The sequence below is a fragment of the Mixophyes fleayi genome, chromosome 1 (assembly GCF_038048845.1).
Source record: "Mixophyes fleayi isolate aMixFle1 chromosome 1, aMixFle1.hap1, whole genome shotgun sequence".
Taxonomy (NCBI): domain Eukaryota; kingdom Metazoa; phylum Chordata; class Amphibia; order Anura; family Limnodynastidae; genus Mixophyes; species Mixophyes fleayi.
The window spans coordinates 418,622,636-418,649,878 of record NC_134402.1 but is presented as its reverse complement, the minus strand read 5'-3'; the positions used below and the strand labels follow the sequence as shown (position 1 = coordinate 418,649,878).

Below are 27,243 nucleotides of genomic sequence, written 5' to 3'. Positions count from 1 at the left end.
TGCTAAAAACAGTTTTGTGTTGTTTTTTTTCACTCCTACGCTATTATTAACCTCAATAACATTCAATAACAATCATTTCCACTAATTTCCAGTCTATTCTGAACACCTCACAATATTGTTTTTAGGCCAAAAGGTTGCACCGAGGTAGCTTGAGCACATAATGCCAAAAAAAGAGGTACAAGATGGAATTGTTCTGGGCCCTCCCTCCCACCCCTCGCGAGATTCGACGCGAGACTTGGACGACAGAGCCTCGTTTTCACTTTTTTTGCCCGCCGGAAATATCCGAACAGTGCTCGGATCCCGTTCGGATCCGCACTGTTCGGGTGGGCTCGGATTAGCGGAATCCGAGCCCGCTCATCTCTAATTTAGATGTCCCTGATACTTGATAAACTTGATGCACATATAATATGGAGTATTACAGTGTCTTAGTTCCACAAATAAATTCCGTATATCCCAGAGTAATGTTACACTGGTGACAAATATTCCGTTTGATTTAATAACTCCTTAATACAACCTTATACTGGTTGATCTGTTTCATATGCAATCTGTCTGCAGTTGTATCTTACATTATCCACACTAGTTAGACATAGTGACATTGCAGCGCTGTTATTTAATTTCTTATACTTTTTTATATTTATAAGGTCTGAGAGACAGTCTTATTTCACAGCTACTGTTCTTTATTTCTGATTGGTAGAACATCATTTTTTATTTGAGCACAAAGCTTCAAATTTGGAGATAAGTCCAAATTTGAAGTTTAAAATGCACTTTTACATGCACAGTAAGTAAGCGTATGTCTTTGTCTCTATGCCGCATGGGTGGCGGATGCGGCGGGCTTGCACAGTACAGTACACCATATAGTCAGTGCATTTTTTTATAAGTAAAAAGGTGCCGGAACTCACATCATGTAGTCAATCACTGTACACACACCCACACACGTCAGTTGTGTAACGAAACATAACGGTCGCCGCCCGCAGTAAACACTTAGCGCGTGACCACACGACCAATCACAAGCTGAGCAGCGCCACAAGCCGTGCAGTGCCATCACAACCAGCGCGGATGAAGTACGCATGCATCGGACTCGAGACACCAGCAGCCCACATGCACCGTTCTAATGATTTTTCCGCCGACCTGCTACGCTCAACATGGCGATTCAAGTCCACCTGGACCAAACAGCAAATGTTCAAAAGTTACTTTTAAAACTTGGAAAATACATTGAAAAAAAGGTGCCGGAACTCAGTTCCGTTGAGTTCTATGACAAAAAAAGCACTGCATTTAGTCCAGTACACCCTACTTAGAACGTGCAATGTGGAAGCAGTTGCATTTATGTCTTTTAGGAGGCATGACCCTGCCAATGATAGCTGGACCTTACTCCACCTGGAAATAAATAAATAAATCTGGTGGGAGGAGCAAATGACATAAACCAAACCAGCTCTAGTGCTGTCAGCCTAATCTATTATCTGTAAAATAGTGGAAATCATCAGAAATGAGACGATTGATACACAATCTGTGGGCCTCATTTGTTAAGGGCAGTGGATGCACTCCGCAAAAGTCCATCTGACAGGATCAGGTTTTACACTTAGACTAATATATTCTACTTGACAGGATTTTCCTGGTCAGGCAACAAATGTAGAGAACAGATTTAACAGGAGAAGGTAGAACACTCACCGTACAGAGGACATATGATTGCATTATTGGAACATAGTTTATATATTTGGTTTATCAGATGAGACATCTAGGGTCAAGGTTAGAGGCCGGTATAATCGTTAACATGCCAATCCCAGCAGTAGGCTCTGTGAGCCAAGGCTGGTAACACTATAGCAGGGAATACCTGCAGTGCGGAGTCCTCCTGTCATAGTATTAGCCAGCTCTAGGCCGGTTAGCATGGGACTGAATTCCTCAGTTGGATTGGGCTAGAAAAAAAATGCAGGTCCCCTCCTTAGAACAAACCAGCCTAGGGTACTAGTGCTATCCTAACACCCTTGGTGCGGTGGGTGTGGGTTAATACCAGCCTAGGCAGGCAGCGCTAGAGCTGGTTTAGGTAGGACACTTTTCTGTGTTTGTTTTTTATTTAATTTCTTTCACCTGGTACTGCAATTATATTACTGTGCTGATATGTGTTCATAGCAGTGCTTTCATGATTATCTAATTACAGTACATTCGGGGGGAATTCAATTTGCCGCGTTACCGCTGAGAGTAACGCGGCCTGCGCACTATTGCCGATATTACGGTAATAGTGTGCATTATTACTGTTAATATGGTAATAGTGCGCATTATTACCGTTAATACAATAATCTTTAATGCTGGTTTTTGCTCGCAGCTCACGGAGCCTTGACCAGAAATCGGGGTTTATATTACCATATTAACGGTAATAGATATAGCGTCATGTTGCTCGCAGCAGAATTGCATTCCCCCCTGAGAGTTAAACATGTTCTTGCTCAGTCTGTTTGTTGTTTGTTGTTGATATTTCACCAGCTGTAGAAGGGAATTCAGTTTTAGTATCTATACATACAAGTGCATGTGTTATATGTGCAATAAGCATGGAATAAACTTTGTTGGAAAATCCTGGTCCCCAAACTTAAGTATATAATGGCAATCTTATTATGCAGCGCTGTGCAGAGATTATGTATGCACAATAGTCCCTGCGCCATTTGGGTTTACATTCTAAAAATCCTACCACACACACAGACTAGGGTCCATTTTGTCAGAAGCCAATTAACCGACTAATATATTTTCGAACTGTGGGAGAAAAATGAATCATCCGAAACCCAGGCAAACTTGCGGAGAACATACAAACACTACCCCCAGTGCCGTAACTAGCCATTTTAGTGCCCTGGGCGAGATAGGGAAGCGGCGCCCCCCATCTAAGTGGGAGTGTCAATTGTCGAGTGGGCGTGGTCAACCTACTGTGGGGGGCGTAGCTAGCTCTTTACAAGTTCTAGACCGCACTGAAACCACCTCCCTCCCCATTCTCCACGGTCTGGCTTTGTAAGGATCTTTATGTAATGAGCCTCCATAGATCAAAGTACTTTAAATGCAGCTATCACATGCTAGCTGTATAACAAATGAATTGGTTATTGAAATAAAACTCACTGAAACAAATTAAAACAAATGTAACAGTACCATCTGTATCACACTGCCCCTTCATCACAGTTTCTCCTTTATCACACCGTGCCATGGAGCCAACTTTATCCCATCGTGCCCCCTTATCACCATCGCACGAAATGAATATATATATATATATATACATACATACACACACACATACAATATAAAGAGCCTCCTAGTGTCCGCCATACCTTACAGAGAGTATTCCTGTGACCACCATACAATACAGAGAGCATTCCTATGACCGCCATACTATACAGAGAGCATTCCTGTGACCACCATACAATACAGAGAGCATTCTTGTGACCGCCATACTATACAGAGAGCATTCCTGTGACCGCCATACAATACAGAGAGCATTCCTATGACCGCCATACTATACAGAAAGCATTCCTATGACCGCCATACTATACAGAGAGCATTCCTATGACCGCCATACTATACAGAGAGCATTCCTATGACTGCCATACTATAGAGAGAGCATTCCTATGACCACCATACAATACAGAGAGCATTCTTGTGACTGCAAAACAGATAAATACCTAACCTGAAATTAATAGACCCTACCATTAAAATAAAAAGCCCCAACAATAAATTTAATTGACCCACCAGCACCCCACAAATAAAATAGTACCCATTAAATAATTAGCCCCCACCTAAACGTCACCATTAAATTAATAGCCTACCTCCCACCCATGTACTAAGACACCTAACCTCCCTACCCTCATATCACACATTAATACATCCCCCCCTTCCCTCACACATTATGGCAGCATACTCCCCCTTCCCTCATAAAGCATAGCAGCATCTCCCCTCCATAATAGCAAGATGCAGCACACATTCCTCCCCTCCATAATAGCAGCACACCCCCCCTCCCTAATAGCAGCTCACATCCCCCCTCCTTAATAGCAGCTCACATCCCCTCCCTCCATAATAGCAGCTTACATGCCCCCCTCCCTCCATAATAGCAACTCACATGCCCACCTCCCTCCATAATAGCAGCTCACATCCCCCCCTCCCCTCCATAATAGCAGCTCACATCCCCCCCTCCCCTCCCTCCATAATAGCAGCTCACATCCCCCCCCTCCCCTCCCTCCATAATAGCAGCTCACATCCCCCCCCTCCCCTCCCTCCATAATAGCAACACACATCCCCTTTCCCCTGCTTTTAAACTTACTTTTTTCCTCTTTCTTCCTGTCTAGCCGTCGCTGCCTGGCTCCTCTCTGGTTCTCTGCTCCTCTGTTGCCTAGCAACGTCATGAGGCAGAGGGCAGAGTTCAGAAGGGGGTGGAGCCGGGTGCCGGCCGCCATTTTGGATGCGCCGGGCGGCCGGCAGTCTGAATCTGAGGTCTGTTTAATTTTTATTTTTTTTCACTCCTCACACAGAGGCAGGTGCGGGCGGCCATTGCGCCCCCTTGGGACTGCGCCCGGGGCGGCGGCACCGCCCGCACCGGCCTCGTTACGGCTCTGACTACCCCAATAGGGGTAAACTGTGAGACAGTAATTCTAACCACTGCGTTGCCTGCAGAGATATTTTTTTTATTTATTTTCATTATCTGAACCTCCAACTTACTCAGTTACCTCCAGAAAAGCATGAAATCGGTTACAAATGTTTTTTGAAAGCCAAATGTGCATCTGAAGCAATGTCTCTACATTAGTTGTACTGAGGTACTCATAAAATTAGGGTGAAGATTATGATGTAAGGTATCTTAAGGACCCTAATAGAGGATACAATAATACTGTAATGTGGGTCATATGTGTGCCAAGGTTATCATGACACACATTTTCTATGGAGATGTTGAAGGCTCTGTCAGAAAGGTAGAGAACATGTGGTTTATAATCTATAAACATTACAGTATGGACTCTGGAGCATTGTATACTAAAATGAAATAGGTTTTGTTAGAGAGAGGGTTCACATGAAGTAAAGCTGATGAGAAGGATGAGAAATAGATGTTCCTGCTACTCTTATGTTCCTGATTTCATTACTGTCGACAAAGAAGAAAAATACATTGTAAAACTAAGTGAAACTCTTGACCAGTACTTTAATTTAATGACCTGGGAGATGTCACTTACCACCTATGAATACTACATACTACATTCATAGAGACAGAAAAGATCTCTCTACTTAATTGAAGTACTGAAATTTATGGAAATTCTTAGACAGTTTGGTAGAAGTCAAAGTTGTGACAACACCAATGGGCAGAGCTTACTTGGAGGGAATAGAGGAATTCGATGTAATAATGAAAAATACAGACAAGCCGTAGGGGCACGTTTGTATGCAACAACCCACTATACATCCAGCTATAGGAGCTACAATGTCAGTTCTCTGTATACGTGTAATTAAACTGCCACAGACACTGGACTACAAGACACGAACCTATAAATATCAGCAAATGGTCACTTAAAGTTCATAGGTCAGATTGAACAGGTGAAGCCAGGAATTACAAACTACTTGTTCCAGCTAGCCAAAAGTCCCATATCCTAGTCCTGCAAAACACAAGTTTTAGTTATGATGACAGGATGGGCAGCATGTGCTCTTTATATAGAGCCAAAAGCATTTTATATCCCAACCATAAATTCTAATAAGCACTTAAAATACTGGCTCAATCCCATTAGATGATTTGATCAGGGTGGCCACTCTGGGAGCGTCAGTAGACTGCAATGAGCCAACCAATCAGAAGTAGATTTGACTGGGCCAATGAGCAAGAATCTTCTGCTTATGTAAAGTTGATTGCTCCCCTGGTTAGTCATAAGGACAGATCTCCCCTCTTGCCAACATATTACTGGTTGGCATCAAGGTGTAGCTCTGGGCACAGGAAACTGTGGGGTGTCCAAAACAGGGACTTAAATGCAATTAACAGTTTTATAAAGTTCTCAAAATACTGCATATGCCTACACAGGTTTGGTTTACCACTACCAATTTTATGGCCATTCCTTCAGCAAAGGAATGTGGTGGGCAAGCTAACACCATCTCCCTACCTGGGCGCATAACAGATACTCAGTTAACATGCCATATCCTTTGTCACAGAATTACATATGTTGTGGGCATCCTGCCTCAGAAAGCTCTGTACCGTAATACATTTTCTGCATTTGCAATAATATTCACAAGGCGCAATGAGTCGATAATAGGAATAAATGCCTACAATTTTTGTGTGGGAGAAGTTTGACTCAGCCACAGCCATTATCATCCACAGAAGCAAAATACATTTCAGCAGCTTGCTCTAGCCAAGAGGTTATTTGGCTGCTACAGCTGTTAGAGGATCTTGGAGAGCCAACAACAAATAACTAAGGATGTATCTAGCTTGCAAACAGTGAAATATTAATGCTAGAACCACGTTGAAGTCGAGCACAATTACCTCCGTGGCCTACTGAAACAGAATTTTATTGGGTTTTTATACTGTGAGACTGCCATAACGATTGCTCATGCTGAGACAGAGCCACCTCTAAGACTCAAATGTCATAAGACAAGCAGGAGCGAAACTGTAGGGGGTGCACGGTGTGTGGTGGCTCTGGAGCCTGGAAGTGAGGAGGGCCCCCAAATCTGTAATGTTATATTTGCAACAACTATTCTCTGCTCTTACAGTACAAGTGTTAAATGTTTACATAGTTCTGTCTCTAAATGGCCATGTTTATTGTTAAGGAAAAATGCATTCTGGGAACTTGGTAGTTATTAAGATGATATAAGATCCTTCTCTCACTGTGTGAAAAATAACCCAGATTCCCAGCACCTGACCTGGCTGGAAAGTGCACTGATTGTACCAGCTTTTAACAAAAGAAACTCCTCTAGAGACAGGTAGTATTTTGTAAGCATGCTGCAAAGTAAGACAAGTAAATATTAATTCATGGGGGTGGGTTAACATTAATCAATATAAGCAAGAAATCAATCACTCCCTACTATTTATTAGTATCTAAGACAGGTAGGCAGGGTGACTATTTCTTAGATTTAGCTTTAATCCATTCTTGCCGACATTTTCATTCCCCCCGCCGGGACAACCCGTTGGTGAGATGCTGGAACCGAGTGCGGGGCCGAGTGAATTGTGTCACTAGGCGCCCTAGGTTACCCTATTACCATCCTCTACACAGCTAACACAAGACAACAATCCTCTGACCAACATTGCCACACACACAGCCCACTCAGTACTTTTACCTTTGCGTTCTAGCTGGTCCATTGTGCAATATGATGTAGCACATGCCCTTGTGTTACAAACTCCCATTGTCCTATAGATTGTAAGCTTGCGAGCAGGGTTCTCTTACCTCTCTGTCTGTATGTATTACCCAGTATTGTCTTATTAATGTTTGTTCCCAATTGTAAAGCGCTACGGAATTTGCTGGCGCTATATAAATAAATGTTGATGATGAACCACCTCCCCTGCTGTTAAATGCCATCATTTTCAGCATAATTCAATGGGAGCGGGGGCTAGGATTACGCGTTTCGCTATGAATCGCATCATTAAACCACCCCTCACTCCACCAGGGAAGTGGGCGGTATACGGGAGTTAGCACTGCTCTCCTGGGAGTCAAGAACAACTCCTAGAAATTCGGGAGTCTCCTGGACATTCCAGGAGAGAAAACAACTATGTTTAATTCTCTGTATCTAAAACATTGCAGAAAACTAGCTACCTAATTGTATTTGTCATATGGTATGGGGATACATATCAACAGAAAGGGAATGATAAACACCAATTTAGAAAAGGAATATAGAAAATCTAACAAAAAGCAAACACAAATTCTATAACCTAACAAGCAAAAAAACAAACAAATAGCAATTCCACTTTTACACTAATGTAGCCATTTATCCTGACTGGCTCAGGGATCCACGCAGCAATATGGAGATTTCTAGCAGAAGAAGAGGCATCATACCATCGGGATAACTAGTCCTGGTCACACATTTAGAGAGTGAGGTATAATCCCTTCTTATTCCTTTCAAGGCTTTTGACCTTGTGGGAAATACTGGCAGACACCGTCCTGCTTCTGCCTCTAGACGGGCACATGTTTTGATGCAGAATCAGCATCCCGCTGCTTAGGTATGCTGTTGACGTTCTATTCGCATGCGTACGCTGAGCTTGGCAACCATTGCCCAGCAACGTGACGCTGTTCCTGTTTGCCATCAGTACGCATGCGCAAGACACAACGGTCCATCGCCCTGCGATTAGCCGGCGTTTGGTTTCGGTTTTCCAGCCAATTGGATGCACTTATCAGGGATCTCTCTCCTCTATTTAATGAGCTCACTGATGCCATTTGCTTGCCAGAGTATTTGGTCTTCTGCCTTGCTCCAGCGTTTGTTCCTGTTATATTACCTTATTGGATTCTGACCCCGGCTTGTTCCTGACTTCTCCTTTGGTTCCTGATTTTGGCTTTGAGTGATTCTTGGTACTGACCCGGCTTCCTGACCATTCTCCTGCTCCTGATTTGGCTATATCCGTTTCTCTGGTTCTGACCTGGCTTGCTGACCATTCTTCCATCCTGCATACTGGTGGGCCGTCACCGCTGCCTCAATTGTAACCTCGCCAGCTGACTGATACTGAGGGCCGCGATCTGCACGTTCCTTGCAGCTAAGTCCATACCTCCTTGCGGGGGTCCCTGGTGAAAACCAGGGGCGTGTTAGACTCCGAGCCTCAGTGCTCAGTAGCGCCAACTGCTGGCAAGTATCACCAACTCCATCTTCATGATTCTGACACATACCCAGGAATGTTATGAGAACTCCAGGCTTTCACGTGCCAGCTGCCACATTTACTGTTGCCCAGAGCAGAGCCGTAACTTAGAATTCTAGCGCCCTGGGCGAGAAAGACAAATGCCGCCCCCCTAGCCCTCAATTTTAAGCAAATTAACCTAAAATATTCCTAAATTGCGCCCCCCTTCAGCGTTGCGCAATGGGCGGTCGCCCCTGTTGCACAGCCCTAGTTACGGCCCTGGCCCAGGGTGCTAGGTAGCTCGGGAAGAGAAGCACCCGAGAAGCGTTGGGCTTCTGATTCCCTGCCCATAAATATAAATATATGAAAAAAATGTGGTATAACAAATCTTTTTTATGTATGAGTAAACAGTGGTTCTCCAGCTGCAGTTAGCTGAATAGGCTTATTATCCACTGATCCTTCAGTAATCAGTCACTGGCTGGATAAATGTCAGAAGAAATGCAGGTTTGGAACACGGAATGTTGAGCTCAGCCTTGTTATAGATGCAAGTGGTAATACAATACATACAGGAAAGGGCTTCAAGATTAATGCTTTATATGGCTTCAGTAGCTGTAAAACATTGTCAGTAAAATACCAATTATTTGCAACCCCGCAGAAAACACCAGAGGGAAAAAATATACCAGTTGCAACAAGCGCCAATCTTTTATATCCCAAGTTTCTTTTATTGTCCAATACACTACAATAACAGTGCTATCGTTAAAGTCTAACATTTAATTACTATTATATGTAAATAATTAACATTTATAGGACTTTTGTACATAATTGTTTCACACTGTGCATTGTAATTGTTAATTTTATGGTTGACATATACGTTGACAGCTACATGCATTTTTACAAGAACCTACTGTGTAAAATCTACCTTGTTTATAGTTCGTGAATAATTCAGTTCGTTATAGATGTCAAGTACTCAGTCTACTTATTTGTGAGATTTCAAACCTCCATAACAATGTAACCATCATTATGTAAGGATATAGGACAACAAATAGTCCCCTGTCGAGCAAAGAGGTAATTGTAACAAAAGAATGAATGCACACGATTAATAAAATGTATGTAAGTGTGTATCAGAATAAATTAAATTGGTCCTAGTCTTTAGCTCCTTCATGCCTTGAGTACAGTTATATGAAAGACATTGCAGATAAGGATGTCACAATATACCGTGCATTCATGGATTGCCCAGGTTTGATGTCATATAAGTGTATTGCAGTATGAGCCGTCCTTTGTGAGTGGGTGAAGAGCTTTTTCCAAGCATTAGGAAAGTAATTTTTCACTGCCCAAGATAAAGTCCCCAAGCAGACATATTGGGCTTCAATTAAAGTTGGACACATTATGTACTCAAAACATACGCAGAAAAATACATACGTGTATATAGAATCGGCCCGATCTTTAGATGAGAAAACTGCAAAACATTAATACTTAGAACAGGCATACATCAGTAGTAATTAATGCAAAAGTAGCATTACTCTATTTGTACACAATCAGACCAGCACAATGCCAGGCCTCATAGCCAAGTTTGGGTAGGGGCCACGGTGATGCTGCTTTAGTGCGCAGAGAGGGGTCCTCCTCTGAACATACGTGGCCCGGGCATGCACCCGCTGTGCACGTGCAGATCAGAAGAGATCTCTTTTCAGAGCAGAGCGGAATCTCAAGGGGTGAAGTGAAGCCCGGCTATGGTGTGGCACCACAAGGTAGGGCACCGGCATCACCCCCTGTACCCATGGTGGTTCCACCACAGTACACAATATAATAACATAATAAAGTGTTCTATTCACAAGAGCGAATGTGTTGATAGTTATTAATAAAAGTGATAGTTACTATCTCAAAAATAATTAAGTATAAATATCTCCACATCTTTTGATTATCTTTTTAAAATCAAATGATAATCGTCTTTACTGCAGTAGTCCAAATGGAAATGACAAATTAGTAATGAGAATATGCGGCCGTTTATTGATATAATATAGCCACACTCTATTAAGTATTATCATCTGGCAGTTTATACTAAGCTGCATAGTGTTGCTGATGGTCATCATCATTGTTGCAGATGTTTGTACCACACCTTACTGTACTCGGCATAATCTTTTACTTGTGCGCAAAAATCTATATACAGACTATATACAGTCTCAGATGAGCGCAAGAACAGGCATATACCCAACTCTAAATGATAGACATTATGTATCGAGCCCAGGTGTGAGCACAGAAAATAAATCCATTTAGTCTAATACTTCAATGCCCTGCACACATAGACTGATTTATTTCAGGCAGATATGGCTGGACGATGATGTATTAGAATTTTCATGTGGCCATCGTCCAATGATACTGCATGAGAACAACATAACTGTTGCATATTCTGTTGAATATATATTGCGGGTCATCTACAAAGGGCAAGACAATGCACCTATGTACAGCTATATATATGTGACAGCTTTTATGGGTTAAAAAGTGTATACACTAGTTCACAGCCATGCTGGACATGATCTTCCCCCAACTCATTCCAAAGTATGTTAGAAACTCTAGAAAATACATGTATTTATTTATAATATAAGTGAAAATAATAGTGAGTTACGCTAACTTGGGAGGGGCCCAATACACCTTTTGATAGATCAGACATATTAACAGTATTCTACCAATGTATAAATTTAGCATAGTAGGAAATGCCCAGATACGTTGCTGAAGATCTGGTCTATCTGGGGGGAGGCAGTATTCTTTGACCAGTTCTATCAATCTAAGTTTGTCTTAACTGATTAACCAATAGGTAACATGCATATTTTATTTTGTTAGGTGTTTTCCTTTTTCATTTCTTTTTGTTTGTATGAATGTGGTGTGATTGTCAATGTTTAGTTACCTTTTTGATGTACTAGTTCAAAAATAAAGCACTAGTGAAAAAAAAGGTAGCAGTGATTTAAAGAGGTTGTAAACACCCCTTGCTATGAATTTCAATAGCCGGTTTTGAGAGCAGTCATGGGGGAGAGCATTTGGTACAATATAGGCAGCATCTGTTTGATAGAGAGTGGTTCTGAATTTGTTACCTCTGGCATTTGATTTCCCAACCCTGATTTAGTTTTACAAACTCCTGAAGAAACATCAACATTTCTGTACACTAAGTTTGGCACAAGTACTGTGGCCAAAACAGAAAAATGGTGCAAATGTATAATTAAGTGATTTCAAACTATTCACTTAATAAGATCACCATGCAAAAATTCCCCAAAACCTTTCACAGCATCTAGTAATGATGAAGTAAAATTTTGAAGCAAGACCTTAAGGGTGGATCCAAAGTGCTGTAGTTACTTTACGCATACTGTACAGGGCCCGTACACTTTAGATTTATTTCCAGTTCACGGATTAAAGCTGCAGGTTGGTGCCAATTGCAGCAGGAGAACATTTTTGTTTCTTGCGAGGGTAGAGCAGCAGTAATGCACCTGATTCCCACAAATTCCAGAGTGACATTTTGTTTTATGGGATAATGAATGTAAAGGGGTATAAACTGGATATGTGTTAGTGACACCCAGTAGATACTTCTCAGTTGCACAAAAATCCATATTATTTTTTTAATACATTTTATTAAAGATTTTTCAAAACAGGATATACAGAAAAAGGAAATGGACCAAATCCCAGACCTCCAGGATAAGACACATATTGCATTACAGACAGGATCAAAATAACATGTCAATATTAATAGATTTGTCAGTTGAGAGAACCGTCATGGGATTAGACCAAATTTGAGCAAACTTCATTGTGTGGCACACGCCGTGTCAGGTAGGTGCGGCACGGAGTTTGCCTCGGGTGAGTTTGCCAATTAAACTTAAAAATGTCTTACAAAGGTTTTTGGTATTTGGAGGAAAATTAAGAGCTAGGGCTTCAGTTTTATTGGAATCAATTTTAAAGTTAGAGATAAGACCATAGTCTTTAATTTCAGAAAAAATACAATGGGGACAGGAACATGAGGAAAACATCCAGATTTTTACACCACTACTTTAAATGGGACGTCTTGTAGCATTATTTTACTGCATTTCATTGCCGGGGTACATAACTGTGCTCACATAGACCGAAATACATTTTTAAAAAATTAAAATGTTAATTTATTATAAGTGAAATAGATTGGTTGTTCCCATTCTGTCGTATGTTATTTGAGATAGAAATGAGGCTCCAAGAAGAAAACCCATTGAGACTATTTGATTGTGACTCTGCCAGCTCTCATTAAATTGGGCTTCACCTCATGGGGTTCATCCCCACAAAGTTGAATCTAGTTGTTAACAAATGCCAACAATTATCAAAACCAAATAGGCCCGGTGCTCAAAATAGGGGCAGGAAGAATCAGCTTTTAGCTTTACACGTCCCAATTTTTTTCAGTCTATAGATTACACCTAGCTCCATGTTTCATTTTACTCACCTACTCTTTCATCCTTCACTAAGTAAAATATCCTCCAGCTCATCACATTTTCTATATGCAAAAGGTAGGCCAAAATAAAGGAAACAATTATTATTATTATTATTATTATCATTTATTTGTTAGGCGCCACAAGGTTTCCGCAGCGCCGCACATAGTACAAACAGTAGACTATACAGGGTATAACAGTACAGAACAATAAACAAAAGTACCAATACTTCAGAAACTCCAGGCAGGCAGATGCAATAGACACGGAGCAGAAGAACGGGTAAGGAGACAGGAGGGAAGAGGGCCCTGCTCAAGCGAGCTTACATCCTAAGGGAGGGTTAAACAGACCAGGCACAAGTAAAATAAAATGAATTATTTTAGCATATATGCCTATGCGTTTAGTGTATACATTATGTCTATATTAAGATATAATGTATAGGTTTTGCATTATGATTCATGTAAATGAAATTAAACACCAAAATAAAGTAATATGGAAATTCTTATTTCAGGTCAACGCAAATCAAAACATACTCGTGGGACAATGCCCAGGTTATATTGGTTGGGAACAAATGTGACATGGAAGATGAGCGAGTGATCTCAGCAGAGAGAGGGAAACAACTGGCAGAACAACTGGGTGAGTTCCAGAATACTTTGATAGTGTTCCATATCAAGGATCTAATACATTCTACACTGATTGTAGAGGATATGGATATTTGAAGTCACCATGGCCACATAAATGGTTATAGTGGTGACATCACACCTTACTAATTATAATAAATGATATCTGTCTATAATGGTACAATTTAAAGGAGTTTATACATTTCTAAATAGCATTTATATATTATACAGCAGTTACTTGCTGGATAAAAACCATTGGGGATGAACCTTGTTTATATTATGGTGTTTATTTTAATTGTGAAAGTGTGGCCATTACTACATACTGTGGAGGCAGCCATTTTGTGAGCTGAACAAATATTCATAATAATGCATTCTGTTTCCCTTCTGTCAGTGGAAAAATGGTAATAACAAAAACCTTTCAGGCATGGCTTGTCTAATGTGAGTGTGGTCTTAGAAAGAAATATAAGAAAAAATGTTAAGTTAAAGAGTCATAATGAAATGCAACAACCTCCCCCCCCCTCATTAAAGTATTATATAGAGAGACTACGCTAGTGACCTAAATACAATACTTAGAATATTTTGGTGACCTCTACACAATACAGAGATTGTTCAACTGACCTATTTATAAGATGGATAACATTCTAAAAGCCCTCTGTACAATATATAGAGCATTCTAGTAATTTCATTATAATAAAAAGGACATTCTAGTGATCGTTTTACAATAGAGAATGTGAATGATCTCTATAAAATACACAGAGCAATACATGAAAAAATGTTATGACAAAATATCATAATCATACGCAACCCCTACCAACCCCAGCCGGCTAGTATTCTAAGCAGAGACTACTCTAGTGATATACAGAGAGGATTCTAGGGATCTCTTTACAAAACAGATAACTTTCTAGTAACTGATATACAATACAGAGAGCACATTAATAATCAATACACAATAAAGTTAGCATGTGTTCTTTAGGCCACTCAAAATGTTTGGTTGTTTTACAAAGCAGATCCCCCAAATCTCTGTTGATGTTACAAAGCAAGCTCCCTAAATCCCTGGTGGTGTTACAATGCATAATTCTAAATTCTCTGGTGGCATTACTATATAGACCCCTGACCTGTAGTAGCTTTACAATACAGATCCTCGTTCTCGGGTTGCTTTATACAGCAATCCGTCCACCCCAATCTTTGTTAGTGACAAAACATAGACCCCCAGATCTCTTTTCACATCCCAACTTGCATACACCTCCTGTGGTTCCATACTGTCTCTTGACAAGCTGAGGAACATGTTTGGCCAGACTAGGATGCGGTCATGCTTAGTAGACAGCTCCCAGCACTCTGATTTGTGCATAGTTGCAGTCAATTACCAGTCAGCATGTTAGGAGCTGTCTGCTGTGTGTAACAGAAGCCATCATACCCAGTAACTGTTAGTCTGCACAGTGCATGGCCAAGTCTGGCTGCAAAGAGACACTTCAACCATGTTTATAATAAAACACAATCAGTACAGCCAGGGAGCATCCTTTTCTGCCGCACAGCCAGCAGGTATGGCCATGGAGTGTGTGGCTGCAGGCAACTCATAACCTGTCCAATGCTGTTTTGGCCACAGCAACATGCAGCCAGCAGAATTTGTCGCATATCGAGCTGTATGTGCTGCTTGAAGTACTTTACTTGCTGTATAGGTGTTACAGTCCTTGCCTAGAATACTAGAGTCATGGCCAAATGTTTTGAGAATGACACAAATATTATTTTTCACACAGTCTGCTGCCTCAGTTTTAATGATGGCAATTTCCATATACTCCAGAATGCCATGAAGAGTGATCAGATGAATTGCAATTACTTTCAAAGTCCCTCTTTGCCATGACAATGAACTTTATCCCAAAAACAACATTTCCACTGCATTTCAACCCTGCCACAAAAGGACCACCTGACATCAGGTCAATGATTCTCTCATTAACACAAGTGAGAGTGTTGATGAGGAAAAGGCTGGAGATCACTCTGTCATGCTGATTGAGTTAGAATTAGAGACTGGAAGCTTTATAAGGAGAGTGGTGCTTGAAATCATTGTTCTTCCTCTGTTAACTGTGGTTATCTGCAAGGAGACACGTGCAGTCATCATTGATTTGCACGAAAAGACTTCACAGGCGAGGATAATGCTGCTAATAAGATTGCACCTAAATCAACCATTTATCGGATCATCAAGAACTTCAAGGAGAGAGGTTCAATGGTTGTGAGGTAGGTTTCAGGGCACCCAAGAACATCCAGCAAGAGCCAGGACCGTCTCCTAAAGTTAATTCAGCTGCGGGATCGGGGCACCACCAGTGCAGAGCTTGCTCAGGAATGGCAAGAGGCAGGTGTAAGTGCATCTGCACGCACAGTGAAGCAAAGACTAATGAAGGATGGCTTAGTGTCAAGAAGGCCAGCAAAGAAGCCACTTCTCACCAGGAGAAACATCAGGGACAGACTGATATTCTGCAAAAAGTACAGGGATTGGACTGTTGAGGACTGGGGTAAAGTCATTTTCTCTAATAAATCCCCTTTCAGATTGTTTAGGGCATCTGGAAAAATGCTTGTTCAGAGAAGGACAGGTGAGTGCTACCATCAGTCCTGTGTCATGCCAACAGTAAAGCATCCTGAGACCATTCATGTCTGGGGTTGCTTCTCAGCCAAGGGAGTGGGCTCACTCACAATTTTGCCTAAGACCACAGCTATGAATAAAGAATGGTACCAAAACATCCTCCAAGAGCAACTTCCTCCATCCATACAAGAACAGTTTTGGTGACGAACAATGCCTTTTCCAGCATGATGGAGCACTTTGCCATAAGGCAAAAGTGATGACTAAGTGCCACAGGGATCAAAACATTGAAATTTTGGGTCCATAGCCATGAAACTCCCCAGACCTTAATCCCATTGATAACTTGTGGTCAATCCTCAAGAGGTGGGTGGACAAACAAAAATCCACAAATTCTGACAAACTCCAACACTGATTAGGCAAGAATGGGCGGCCATCAGTCAGTAGGTGGCCCAGAAGTTGATTGACAGCATACCAGGGCGAGTTGCAGGGGCCTTCAAAAAGAAGGGTCAACACTGCAAATATTGACTCTTTGCATAAACTTAATGTAATTGTCAATAAAAGCCTTTGACACTTCTGAAATGCTTGTAATTTTACTTCAGTATACCATAGCAACATCTGACAACAAGGTCTAAAAACACTGAAGAAATACTTGTGTCATTTTCAAAACTTTTGGCCATGACTGCATATAGAAAACATACTGCTCTACAGGGAAGCAGAGAGGAGTCAGTGGTGTGCCATCTTTTGGTCAGATGTGTTACTACAACTAAAGACAACTGCTGAATATACTGTATATTCGTTTATTAAAACCCATTCATTGGGTCAATAAGTGGGGGTAGTTGGAGAGACATGAAGGGTTCATTAGGACATTTGAAGATATCCCTTTTGAAACTGAAAAAAGTTTTTGGGGTTTTTCTTTAAAAAAAAAAAGTAAAAAGAAAAGAAGAAAAGTGTAGGAAAATAGAGATAGAATGTGAGTGGCCTAATCCTGTGTAAATCACATACATTCGATATCTTGAAAGAAGGGAGAACTAAACAATTCAATATGGGGTTAAATGACTGAGATGTCACTTATTATTATTATTATTATTATTACCTAATAATTGCTGTGCATTCAAATTCAAAAGTCTGCAAAACTTGGAATAAAATGGAATCTGAGTGATCAGATACTTTCACAGATTCTATGTTGGCTTCCACAGACCTGAACACATTCTGATGGTTTAATATCCCATTGTTCTGTCGGTGCAGCCGTCTGAATCGTGTCTCAGTTATATGGAAGCAGAGCACTTAGCGTCCCTTACTCCCTCATTGCTCCGTGACACCATCATGAAAAGTTATTTTTCTCCTTTCAGGTTTTGAGTTTTTTGAAACAAGCGCTAAAGATAACGTCAATGTCAAGCAGACATTCGAGCGACTTGTGGACATCATCTGTGACAAAATGTCGGAGAACTTGGAAACGGACCCAGCCGTCACGGCTGCAAAGCAGAGCACAAGACTGACAGACAAGCCCCCACCACAACAACCTAACTGTGGGTGTTAATGATTCCATCCAGGCATCTTCAATGTGTTCTATTGCCAACAAGTATTTAAAAAAAAAAAAAAAAAAGTGGTCCATGCGCTTTTCATTTCTACTGTCTAAATATCTATTGGAAAAGAAAAGAAATTAGCGCTTATTTTGTAATGGTAAGCTGATGAATGATGGCCTGGAGGCTGAGTCCTTAAAATAAATGTTCCCGCTGTTTGCAAGTTAAAAGGCTTTGTATGCGCTGATAATTTGTATGTTCCTTACTACACCTGTTCTGTTTATACAATGTGGTATATGCGCTTTTCTAAGAATGTCATCCTCAGATTGTTCTCTAGAGGCTTCTGGTATTCAGGAACAGTATTGGTATTACCACTGCTATTGTCATTGGCGTTACCTGGCCCCCTTATCATATATTCAAAACCAATATATCTTTAATGTGAAGCTTATGCATCATCAGGGGCTGGCTGACAAATAATAGCCCGGGGGCAAGTTCCGTCACACCAGCCTATTAGGAACATTTTAAAGGAAAAAATGCAGGTAGGCCATTGACCCAGCCTAAGGTAGCCCACTATACCTTAGGTCTTGTGCATCATTCAGGGTCTGTCCCAAGGGCTCTAATCCCTCACTGATCGATAATTACACATTTAGGGAGCTCAGGAGACCTAGAAAGCTGCTCATCAACTACTTCCATCATCCTAGTAAAACTACCATGTGCAAGACAGGGTTTAATATGGGGGGCAGACGGTAATTTTGGAGGGGCACCTATTGGATTTAGGGTTTGTCCGGTCCAGAAACTCCACCTCATACTTTCTATTCAGTGTAAAATACAGAATATCAGTTGTATCTAACCCATCTAACTCACTGATCTAACTCACTCACTTACTAACTTATCCTAATAATAGACCAAACAGGAAAGGCAACGTACAATAAAAGTTGTTAATTAGGAAAAATCAACAACCTCTTAGTTTTGCTGAAGCGATTACCCCAACTTCCATCCTGATTATATGGGAAACTATTTAATTATGAATCAAAATTGTCATGTTCAATATACTTTTCTAACAATATGAAACTTACACAGGATCCAGGGTTATTAATGCTTCAGGCACTCAGAGGAAATGTCTGGACTATAAGACTGGGTACACACTACAGACAATTTCTCCCGATGCGCTAGAGTTAACGATTCAGCGTGCCGATTCCTGTGTACACAATATACACGTTCTACAAGATTTACCCTCAGATCTGTGCTCTTCATTTGTCATAATCATCAGCTGAACAGATCATGACTCTGCAGACTCCATAGAGATCTATGGACACTGCCGGTGATAAGTGCATACACACTGCAGGATTGGAACGATATCGTTCCATCGTTGAACAAGATTTTTAGTTCGGTTTAAAAATCAAGTCAAACTATACGATGTGTTTTGGAACGATTATTGTTCAACGTTGGAGTTTACACTCTAATGCGATATCGGCCCGAACGGTCGTTTATTGTGTGACTGGCCCGATAATCGGCTGAAAACCCTGTAGTGTGTACCCAGCCGAAGGCTTATTTATCTACATGCAACAGGCAGAGTCACAATGCAAACACTGTTCTGTAACATCATGCAGAAGTGCGAACAGTCTGCATGTTTAATTAAGGACACGGAGGGTGGATTCTATAGGGGTTCAAAAATTTTGCACTTTTCCATGGGGCTACACCTAGATTTTCACTGAAGTCTAATAACAAGATTTCATTTTACAGGATAGGATTATGTAGATTATTTTTATGGTTGGGAATATAGAGTTTTTCTCCCCTCAATGGGACCAGATTTTTCTGCCTGCCATAGGTGGTTTAACCCTGGCCTCATCCTGTACTTGTAAATGTAACTGAAGGTCACAAAAGGTTTCCTAATAAAGCTGCACTACCACCTAGAATAATATTCCAGAAAATTGAATATTTTTCCACTTCCCCCCCCCCCCCAGCTGGGGCCCCAGGGACTGCTGGATGCAGATGTCTCTCCCTGGGCTCTCCTCCTTCTGCGATAAAGAACTGATTAATCAATAAAGCTAACCAACATTAAATGGTGGCACAGGGGGACTGGACAAGAGAGTCAATCATAAGCCACAATCTCTTAACGTGCCTCCTCCCTCTGGCCAAGGCCCCAGGACCAGCTTAAGGGCTGCAGCTAGAGGAAGGGTTCACGTTCTATATTATATATATCTCTATATGGCAGTTAGGCTTTAGTCGGAAAAAAACAGTTGCATTTTGGCAAAAAAGCTTTTTTATCTAGGCACATTTTGAACATTAAAATCAAAAACACTTTTTTTTTTTTTTTTACAAAAACTGGAAAGGACACCGTGAAATGTGCTTGGCGGACAATTAGGTGCTCTTGCCTGTAGTGGAATCAGGGGTGGATCTAGAAAATTGTTGTATCTGGGGTGATTTAGGAGGGGGGGGTTAGGCCCCGCCCCCTTTCTGACATCTAAGTCTGCCGGCGGCTGCACACTATGTGCAGGTCCGCTCGGCAATCAGAGCAGCCAGGCATCACACTCTCCCTGCCTGTCACTGCCGAACGGACCTGCACATAATGTGCAGCCGTCGGCAGCAAGACTCTGCTAGGATTGCCCTGATCGCCCTCCCCTGGATCCGCCACTGGGAGGAACTGCCATTGGTGCAGCAGGTGCTGTGGCCCATGGAGATAATGGGGCCTGCTGCACAGGGAACAACCGAGCTGTGGGCCCTGGTTCACTCCTCCCTGCATCGGGGTCTACAGCTCGCTAGTTCGTCTCTGGCCCTTGCGGATATAACAGAGCAGTGAGGTGCTTTATTCTTGTGCCTCCTCAATAAGCCTCTATACTTCTTAGCATTGCGTTAGTAATTGAGCCTCCATTGTAGAGCTGCCCCTGGCCTTGTGTCTGTGATGTGTAGTAGGTACAGAGCAGTCTTTATGTGTTACGTAATAAAGCACAGTGCTAGGCTTGGCATTAACCACAGAGGAAAGCAGCTGTAACACAAATAGGAGTATAAAGATGTATCATAGATATTTCAGGACATTTACTGCAGGAAGAGTGGCATAGTTTAAAGAGGATTTTCTATTCCATCTAATTACAAATCTCTACTCTGTACTGTTTACAGTATATATATTTCAGGTCACCACAGGACCTTGTGTTAAATTAAATCTATATAACCAAAAATATTAATCTATATTTATGATTGCAGCTGTAGTTACAGGTTTTATACCCACTGATGCCATATGTGTTCATTGTACTAGCACATGAATGTGACAATGCTGACCACACACCAACCCCCGATGTTACTCACCTTCAGGAGTGTTGCAGCAGCGTTTCTGTTTTCCAAGCACTTCCTGCTCCATTCATTTGCATTTAAGTGAATGTATAGGGGGAGCCTAGACGCCCTCTAATGATCTCCAAAGCGCGAGTAAAGCTGCGTGGTTCAGTGTCATAGCAAATGTGTTTGTGTTTGACACAAGGTTTCACTGGATTTGTTACTGGTTATTTCTGCAAGTTGTATAATATAACAGCTCTTGTTACATTTCTAAAATCATAACCAGTGTGATGCATCTGTACTGGACACATCATTTTGAACTGTGGATATATTAATTAATCTGTGGTAACTTTAACCATTTTATAAGTCAATTACTTTTTGTATTAATTGAAACATATTTTATTTTGTATTACTTATGGCGAGTTAAACCTGATACACGACATCCATAACTTGATATGATGTTCTAATCTAGTCCCTCGTGGTAATTGGTTCTTGCAGATCAGAAGCAATTTGTTAGTGATTACGTCAAGTCTAATCGTAGTCACTTGCAAAATGCCGAAATTAGCAGCAACAGGGCTACTTGGCATGTGGGGTAAAGGTATATAGCTCTAGGGCAGGCTTGGCTATCCTGTCACACTCCAAGTGTTGTCAAACTACAAGTCCCATCATAACTTCCAGCAATAAGCTGCTATATATTGGCAAAGCATGCTGGGGCTTGTAGATTAACAACACCTGGAGTGCCACAGGTTAGCCAAGCCTGGTCTAGGGCAATGGTTCTTAACTGATAGGTAGCGACCAACAAGTGGGTCCCAATGACATCTAGGTTGAGGCTCCTAATCTTTCTGGTTTGCTAACAAATCCCTGCAGGTAAATGACACAAAATTGACCCACGAGCTCCCCAGCTGACTCCCAGGTTTCATATGGCTCCGTTGCTGAAAAGGTTTAAGAATTACTTTGTTAGGATGTTTTCATATTTGGTGTAGCCAGGAAACACCAGCACTGCAATGTGGCATCAGTTCCGCTGTCCTCCAACACTCCAATGACATACCTAAAACTCATTAAGAATTTACAACGACACTTGTGTGGATAATTGGCCCCAGCATTTATTGATTACATAAATGGAGAAAACAACACCACACACCTATATGTAAATAGATTGGGTTGTGGAAGTCCCAGAGGTCTTTAACCACCACCGTCAACAGCCCCAAGCATCTATATGAAAGCTTAAGAAGTCAGCCACACCAAACACCTTGGACATACATTTGTTATACCCATCATCCCATCAGGACCTGCACCTTGTGGGCACATTTTCAATTCCACTGAGTTCCCTTATCAATGAAGGAGTCACCCACATAATCTAAAACCCTTCAGGATCCCTGGAACCCTACTATGATATATAACTCTCCTAAATCTAACTTCCCCTCTCCAGTCTAATCCAAGCAGGCAGATGGCGGGGATGTTGTCTGCGATCACTCTGCCCAAGCCCTATCCCGAGTTACCTTAACCAATCCCTGATTATTACCCTGCATGATACAGTTTCCCATTAAACCTTCTCGCACATAGTACTAGCTCAGTCATGTTCCCCGTTCTTTATTGCTAGCAAACTCTACATCTTTAAGGTATATAGTAAGAATCACAGTTCAGAATCTTAGTATATGTGTTTGTCTTTAAATGTAATATAAGAAATAAATAACAATGTTATGTTACATCAGTATATGCAGATTATAGTAATCGGAATTAGTGAATTTTAATGTAAACTAATACTCCAGATAAAGAGACAGATCATTGCTAGGTTAATTCCCATTCATGTCTAAAAGAAATCACGAGTGAGAGGATATTGGGACTGTATTTATTGGACGTGTTTCTATTATATATTCAAATGTATTACTACATTGCTAGAGCTATGTCTACACATGCCCATGTAAGGGGCCTGGAAGGTGCAAACGGCCCATTGAAAGTTTAGTCCAAGGCCTGGTTTCTACTACCCCGGAGGACATGTGTATATAATATGCCTTCTGCACCCCTTGACTCTAGTTTAAAGATCTTGTCCCACAAAACAAAATCTCATTTTCCCATGTATGGATGGTATAAGGCACCTGGCCAGCTATAAATGCCTCTGGTCTGTCAAGCTCTTCTGAACATGCTAAGTAGGGCAGCAACTGATGCTGCCATTTTGACAAAGAAAATCCATGTCTGTCACATAAATTCATATATGTGCGCACACATAGACGTCATTTGGGCTGTGAGGTCACACATCATAAATGACCTTGTCTGGCTGAATACAGTACCTGGAACTGTTATGGACACCAGTGATAGTGCAGATTGCTCTGTGGTTACTCTAGTAACAATACCTTCCATGCTTACTAGTACACTATTGATTTATACTGAGATGGATTTTCTTGCATCACCAACGAGATGAAAGATTTGGAAGATCTTAATGTTATAGGTATTGGTCTGACAGTCATCTAACAATGGAATCTATTAAGATTCCGCACATAAGGAAGTGATAAAGAGATTTATGACTGTGAATACAACTGACTGTTCCTGGACCAGTAGTAGTACCCATAGGACTAGATTTACAGACTTACCAGCTGTTACTGACCAGGAGAACGTTACTGTGAGTGTGGACATAATGAAAAGAGAAAACGTCAATGTTACAGGTAATTCATTGATTTCTACAACCAGGACACTATTTTATAGGCTTGTGATCAGTTTCACCTTCCCGTATTCTGCCGTCGTGGGTCATGATCCCCCCCATACAGCTGCCAGTCACTCTGCACCTAAAGAAAGATGCTGTTCAATACATTAAAGTATATTGCTCAATCTCTACCATTTTTTGCCCAAAACATAGCATTTTAAGTGAATCATTTTTCACCACTCCATTTACTTTACATAGCGCGATTCCCCATGGTCTGTACGATTTTATTGACTAATATAATCTCCTGCATATGTACAGTGTGAAAAATTAAGGTATTTTCTTATAGTGTATCAATCAATGTTGTGTATATGTGTGCTGTATGTGTGTATGTGTGTAATTGTGTGTATAGCACTTGACAAATTAGGAAAACGTGCTTGTGTTGTTTGGGGTGTTGATTATATGTGTAATTAATGCTGCACTGCCCCCTACTGGATCAGTGTTACTAGTCCTCCCCCTATTCTAGCCAGATCTCTGGGCGCTGCTTCATGCTGGTTATTCCAGGGTTCTTCAGAACAGGGAAATTAATTCCATTCCCCATTTTACAATGGTGGTGAAGAGAGGGTGGAGAGTGGGTGGAGAGTGGGTGGAGAGAGGGTGGAGAGAGGGTGGAGTGTGGGTGGAGAGAGGGTGGAGAGTGGGTGGACCAATCATAAGACACAGTCTTTTGATTGAGGCCTTTGACTTTCAGCTGGGGCTGTGAGAAGAACCAGAGGGGCCCTGGGAACAATGGCTGCATGGAATAGCCACCAAGAATCTGGCTGGGGTAGGGGGAAGCTCAATGACATGTACCTAGTTGATGATAGTGCAGTTTTAATGAGTTACTTTTGTACTTACAATCTTGTTTAATCTTGTTTTTTACTATAAGTGAAGATAGATCTATTTGTTGTTGTTTTTTCTGCTAATGTGACCTATTATCTTTTTCAGTGACAATCTCAGAACTTTAGAAGTAAATAAATGATTTGGTTATTTAAAAAAATAAGAAGCCATCAATGTTGCTAACCACTCTGATATACATAATTGTCAATGAGCGGGGGACGTATTGTGAAACATTTCGGCTCGTGGACCAATAAGATATCGATAAAGCGGCTTCTTATTGGTCCGTGCTGTCAGCTTCCCCTGTGACATTCATAGCTGCCTGGAACATTATTAACAAGCTTTATATGCAACAAAACTTACTTTAGTGTGTATATCCCAGGGTTCGGCACTAGCCCTATTCCCAAAAGGACAATCTGCAGCTGTTTCTGAGTGTAAAATCCTGCCGCAAATGATGGCATCAGCCTGTGCGCGGTCATCAGCTGGCCAATACCGTGACCTGGGCCGCCAGGAGAGGTTCTCTATTGGCCTGTCTACTAACCAACCAGAAGTATCATTTGTGGCTAAACTAGCTTTGTACAGTAATAGGGCTTAATAAAGAGATTGTCAGGGTGTTTATCTGTATTTATGGATTAATCCATTTCCTGTAACTACATGACTTCAGTCTCATCTACCTCATTTGTGGGACAATTAGGAGCATCTTCAGTGTCACTTTTTATGGATGTACACTTGGGATCACGGCCAGATTTATACAGCTGGAGCCTGTAGGAGAGGCGGTAGGGCCAGTATATAGTACCTGGGCCTGAGGGGGCAAACAGTGCGATCAGCCTCTTAGGCAGCCCCATTGGGGGTAGAAATCACTCTCAGTAGCCCTACAGTCTTTGGGGCTCTAGCCCTGTCTCGCCCACAAACGCCCCCTTTTACATAAAACATTCTTTACTGTACTTTCACCAGACCAGTCACAGAGCAAAAAATTGTGCCATTGCTCCACACAAATTATCCTCGACCCAGATAGTTATTTATAATTTACCTCAGTTCTTTGACGATTAAGCAACAAAAGGTGTTTAATAAATGCACAGTGCAGAAAAAGAGGCCCCTCGCAGCCAGTCACCCTAGACAGAGCCCTGTCATGTTCACCAACTCCACTGATTAAGTTTTCTTCACACATATGAGAGGAATATACTGTATATGGCTGAGCTGCTTCTCAATAATGGCCGCATTCGTTTTCCCGTGCTTACTGATCTGAGACTTTATTGTGCTGTAGAAAACTGTGCCACGGTGCCCTTTGTGTGGTAATAATGTCCTGAGCTTCATTGTATTAGTGTTGCATGAGTAAATGTTTTGATTATATAAATATACATATATATTTTTTTATTATTTGAAAAAAAAAAATCAACTCTCACCTGAGAGTCCTTGGGCCAATGAAGTGCAATATTTGATGACCTCTGTGGTGTATATAATGTCAGTGTGAACGTGTGTGAATTACTTGGCTGTATGCAATATTTAGTGTTTGTGGTTAAAGCTGTGCGTTGTTAGGATTCATAAGTAATAGTATATTAAATGTTTAGAGAAATGGTTGCAACCTATGATTGCTTGGACTAAGCTGTATTTTATGAGATGAGATGTTGTATTTGATGTCAAATAATATGTTTAAATATATCAATATATTTCTATGTTATGAATATTAAACAAATAATGTATGCTTTATCTGAAAGAAAAGTCTGAGTATCTGCAAAAGCAAATATATATATATATTCTACGCTTGCAAAAATATCCATAAAATACATATTTTTATTTGGTTTTTGTTGTTACCAAGAGATAAATGCATTGTACATTGATGCATTCACATTGGCTGTACATCAACAACTGTGTAGAACTACCTCACTGCATGTGATATGTGATATCATCACCCCAAAGGCAAAAGAAAAATGAATAAAAACCCTATAATTAAAAAACTAGGTTTATTTTCACTTCGTTCTCTGAAGGTTTGAAAGTGCCATAAGACCTGTTCATCTCGTGTACACGAGGATTTCGCAACCTTTTTCTATCATGAACATGACCATAAAATATACCCTCAAACACTCTAAAATTTACTTCGGAGCTGTAACTTAAAATTTTAGTGCAAGGGCAAGAAAGAAACTGCTGCCCTATAGCCCTCAATTTTAATCAATTTAACCTAAAATATTCAAAAACTGACCCCCCCTCCTTCAGCATTGCGCCCGGGCGGTCGCCCCTTTCGCACAGCCCTAGTTACAGTCCTGATGTACGTATACTTCTAAAAAGTAGCCCTTAATGCATACTTGCCAACTCTCATTGAATGTCCGAGAGACTCCCGAATTTCGGGTAGGTGTCCCGGACTCCCGGGAGAGCAGGCAAATATCCCGCAAACGGCATCTTGCTGTCAAAATGACGCGATTGCGGTTTATCACGTCATTTTGGCCCCGTCCCTGCGACAAAATGCCATTTTTTGTCGTGGGGCAGGGCCAAAATGACGCGATTCCCCGCCCCTCCCACCCTCCAACCACGCCCCCCTGCCTGGGATCTCCCGTAAAGAAGTTTAATAAGGTTGTCAAGTATGCCTTAATGTGTCTACAT

At 41.3% G+C, this 27,243-nt stretch overlaps 1 protein-coding gene across 2 annotated transcripts in view; it reads left to right on the top strand.

Moving 5' to 3' along the window:
- The window catches only part of RAB3C (RAB3C, member RAS oncogene family), a 156,127-nt gene extending 131,723 nt beyond the window's left edge, over nt 1-24,404 (top strand). For both annotated transcript variants that reach the window (XM_075183256.1, XM_075183248.1), the window contains exons 4-5: nt 13,673-13,797; nt 17,700-24,404. In XM_075183256.1, the coding sequence (XP_075039357.1) occupies nt 13,673-13,797; nt 17,700-17,887 (313 nt within the window). In that variant the 3' untranslated portion in view covers nt 17,888-24,404. The remainder of the gene's footprint in view (nt 1-13,672; nt 13,798-17,699) is intronic.
- The last annotated feature ends 2,839 nt before the right edge of the window (nt 24,405-27,243 follow it).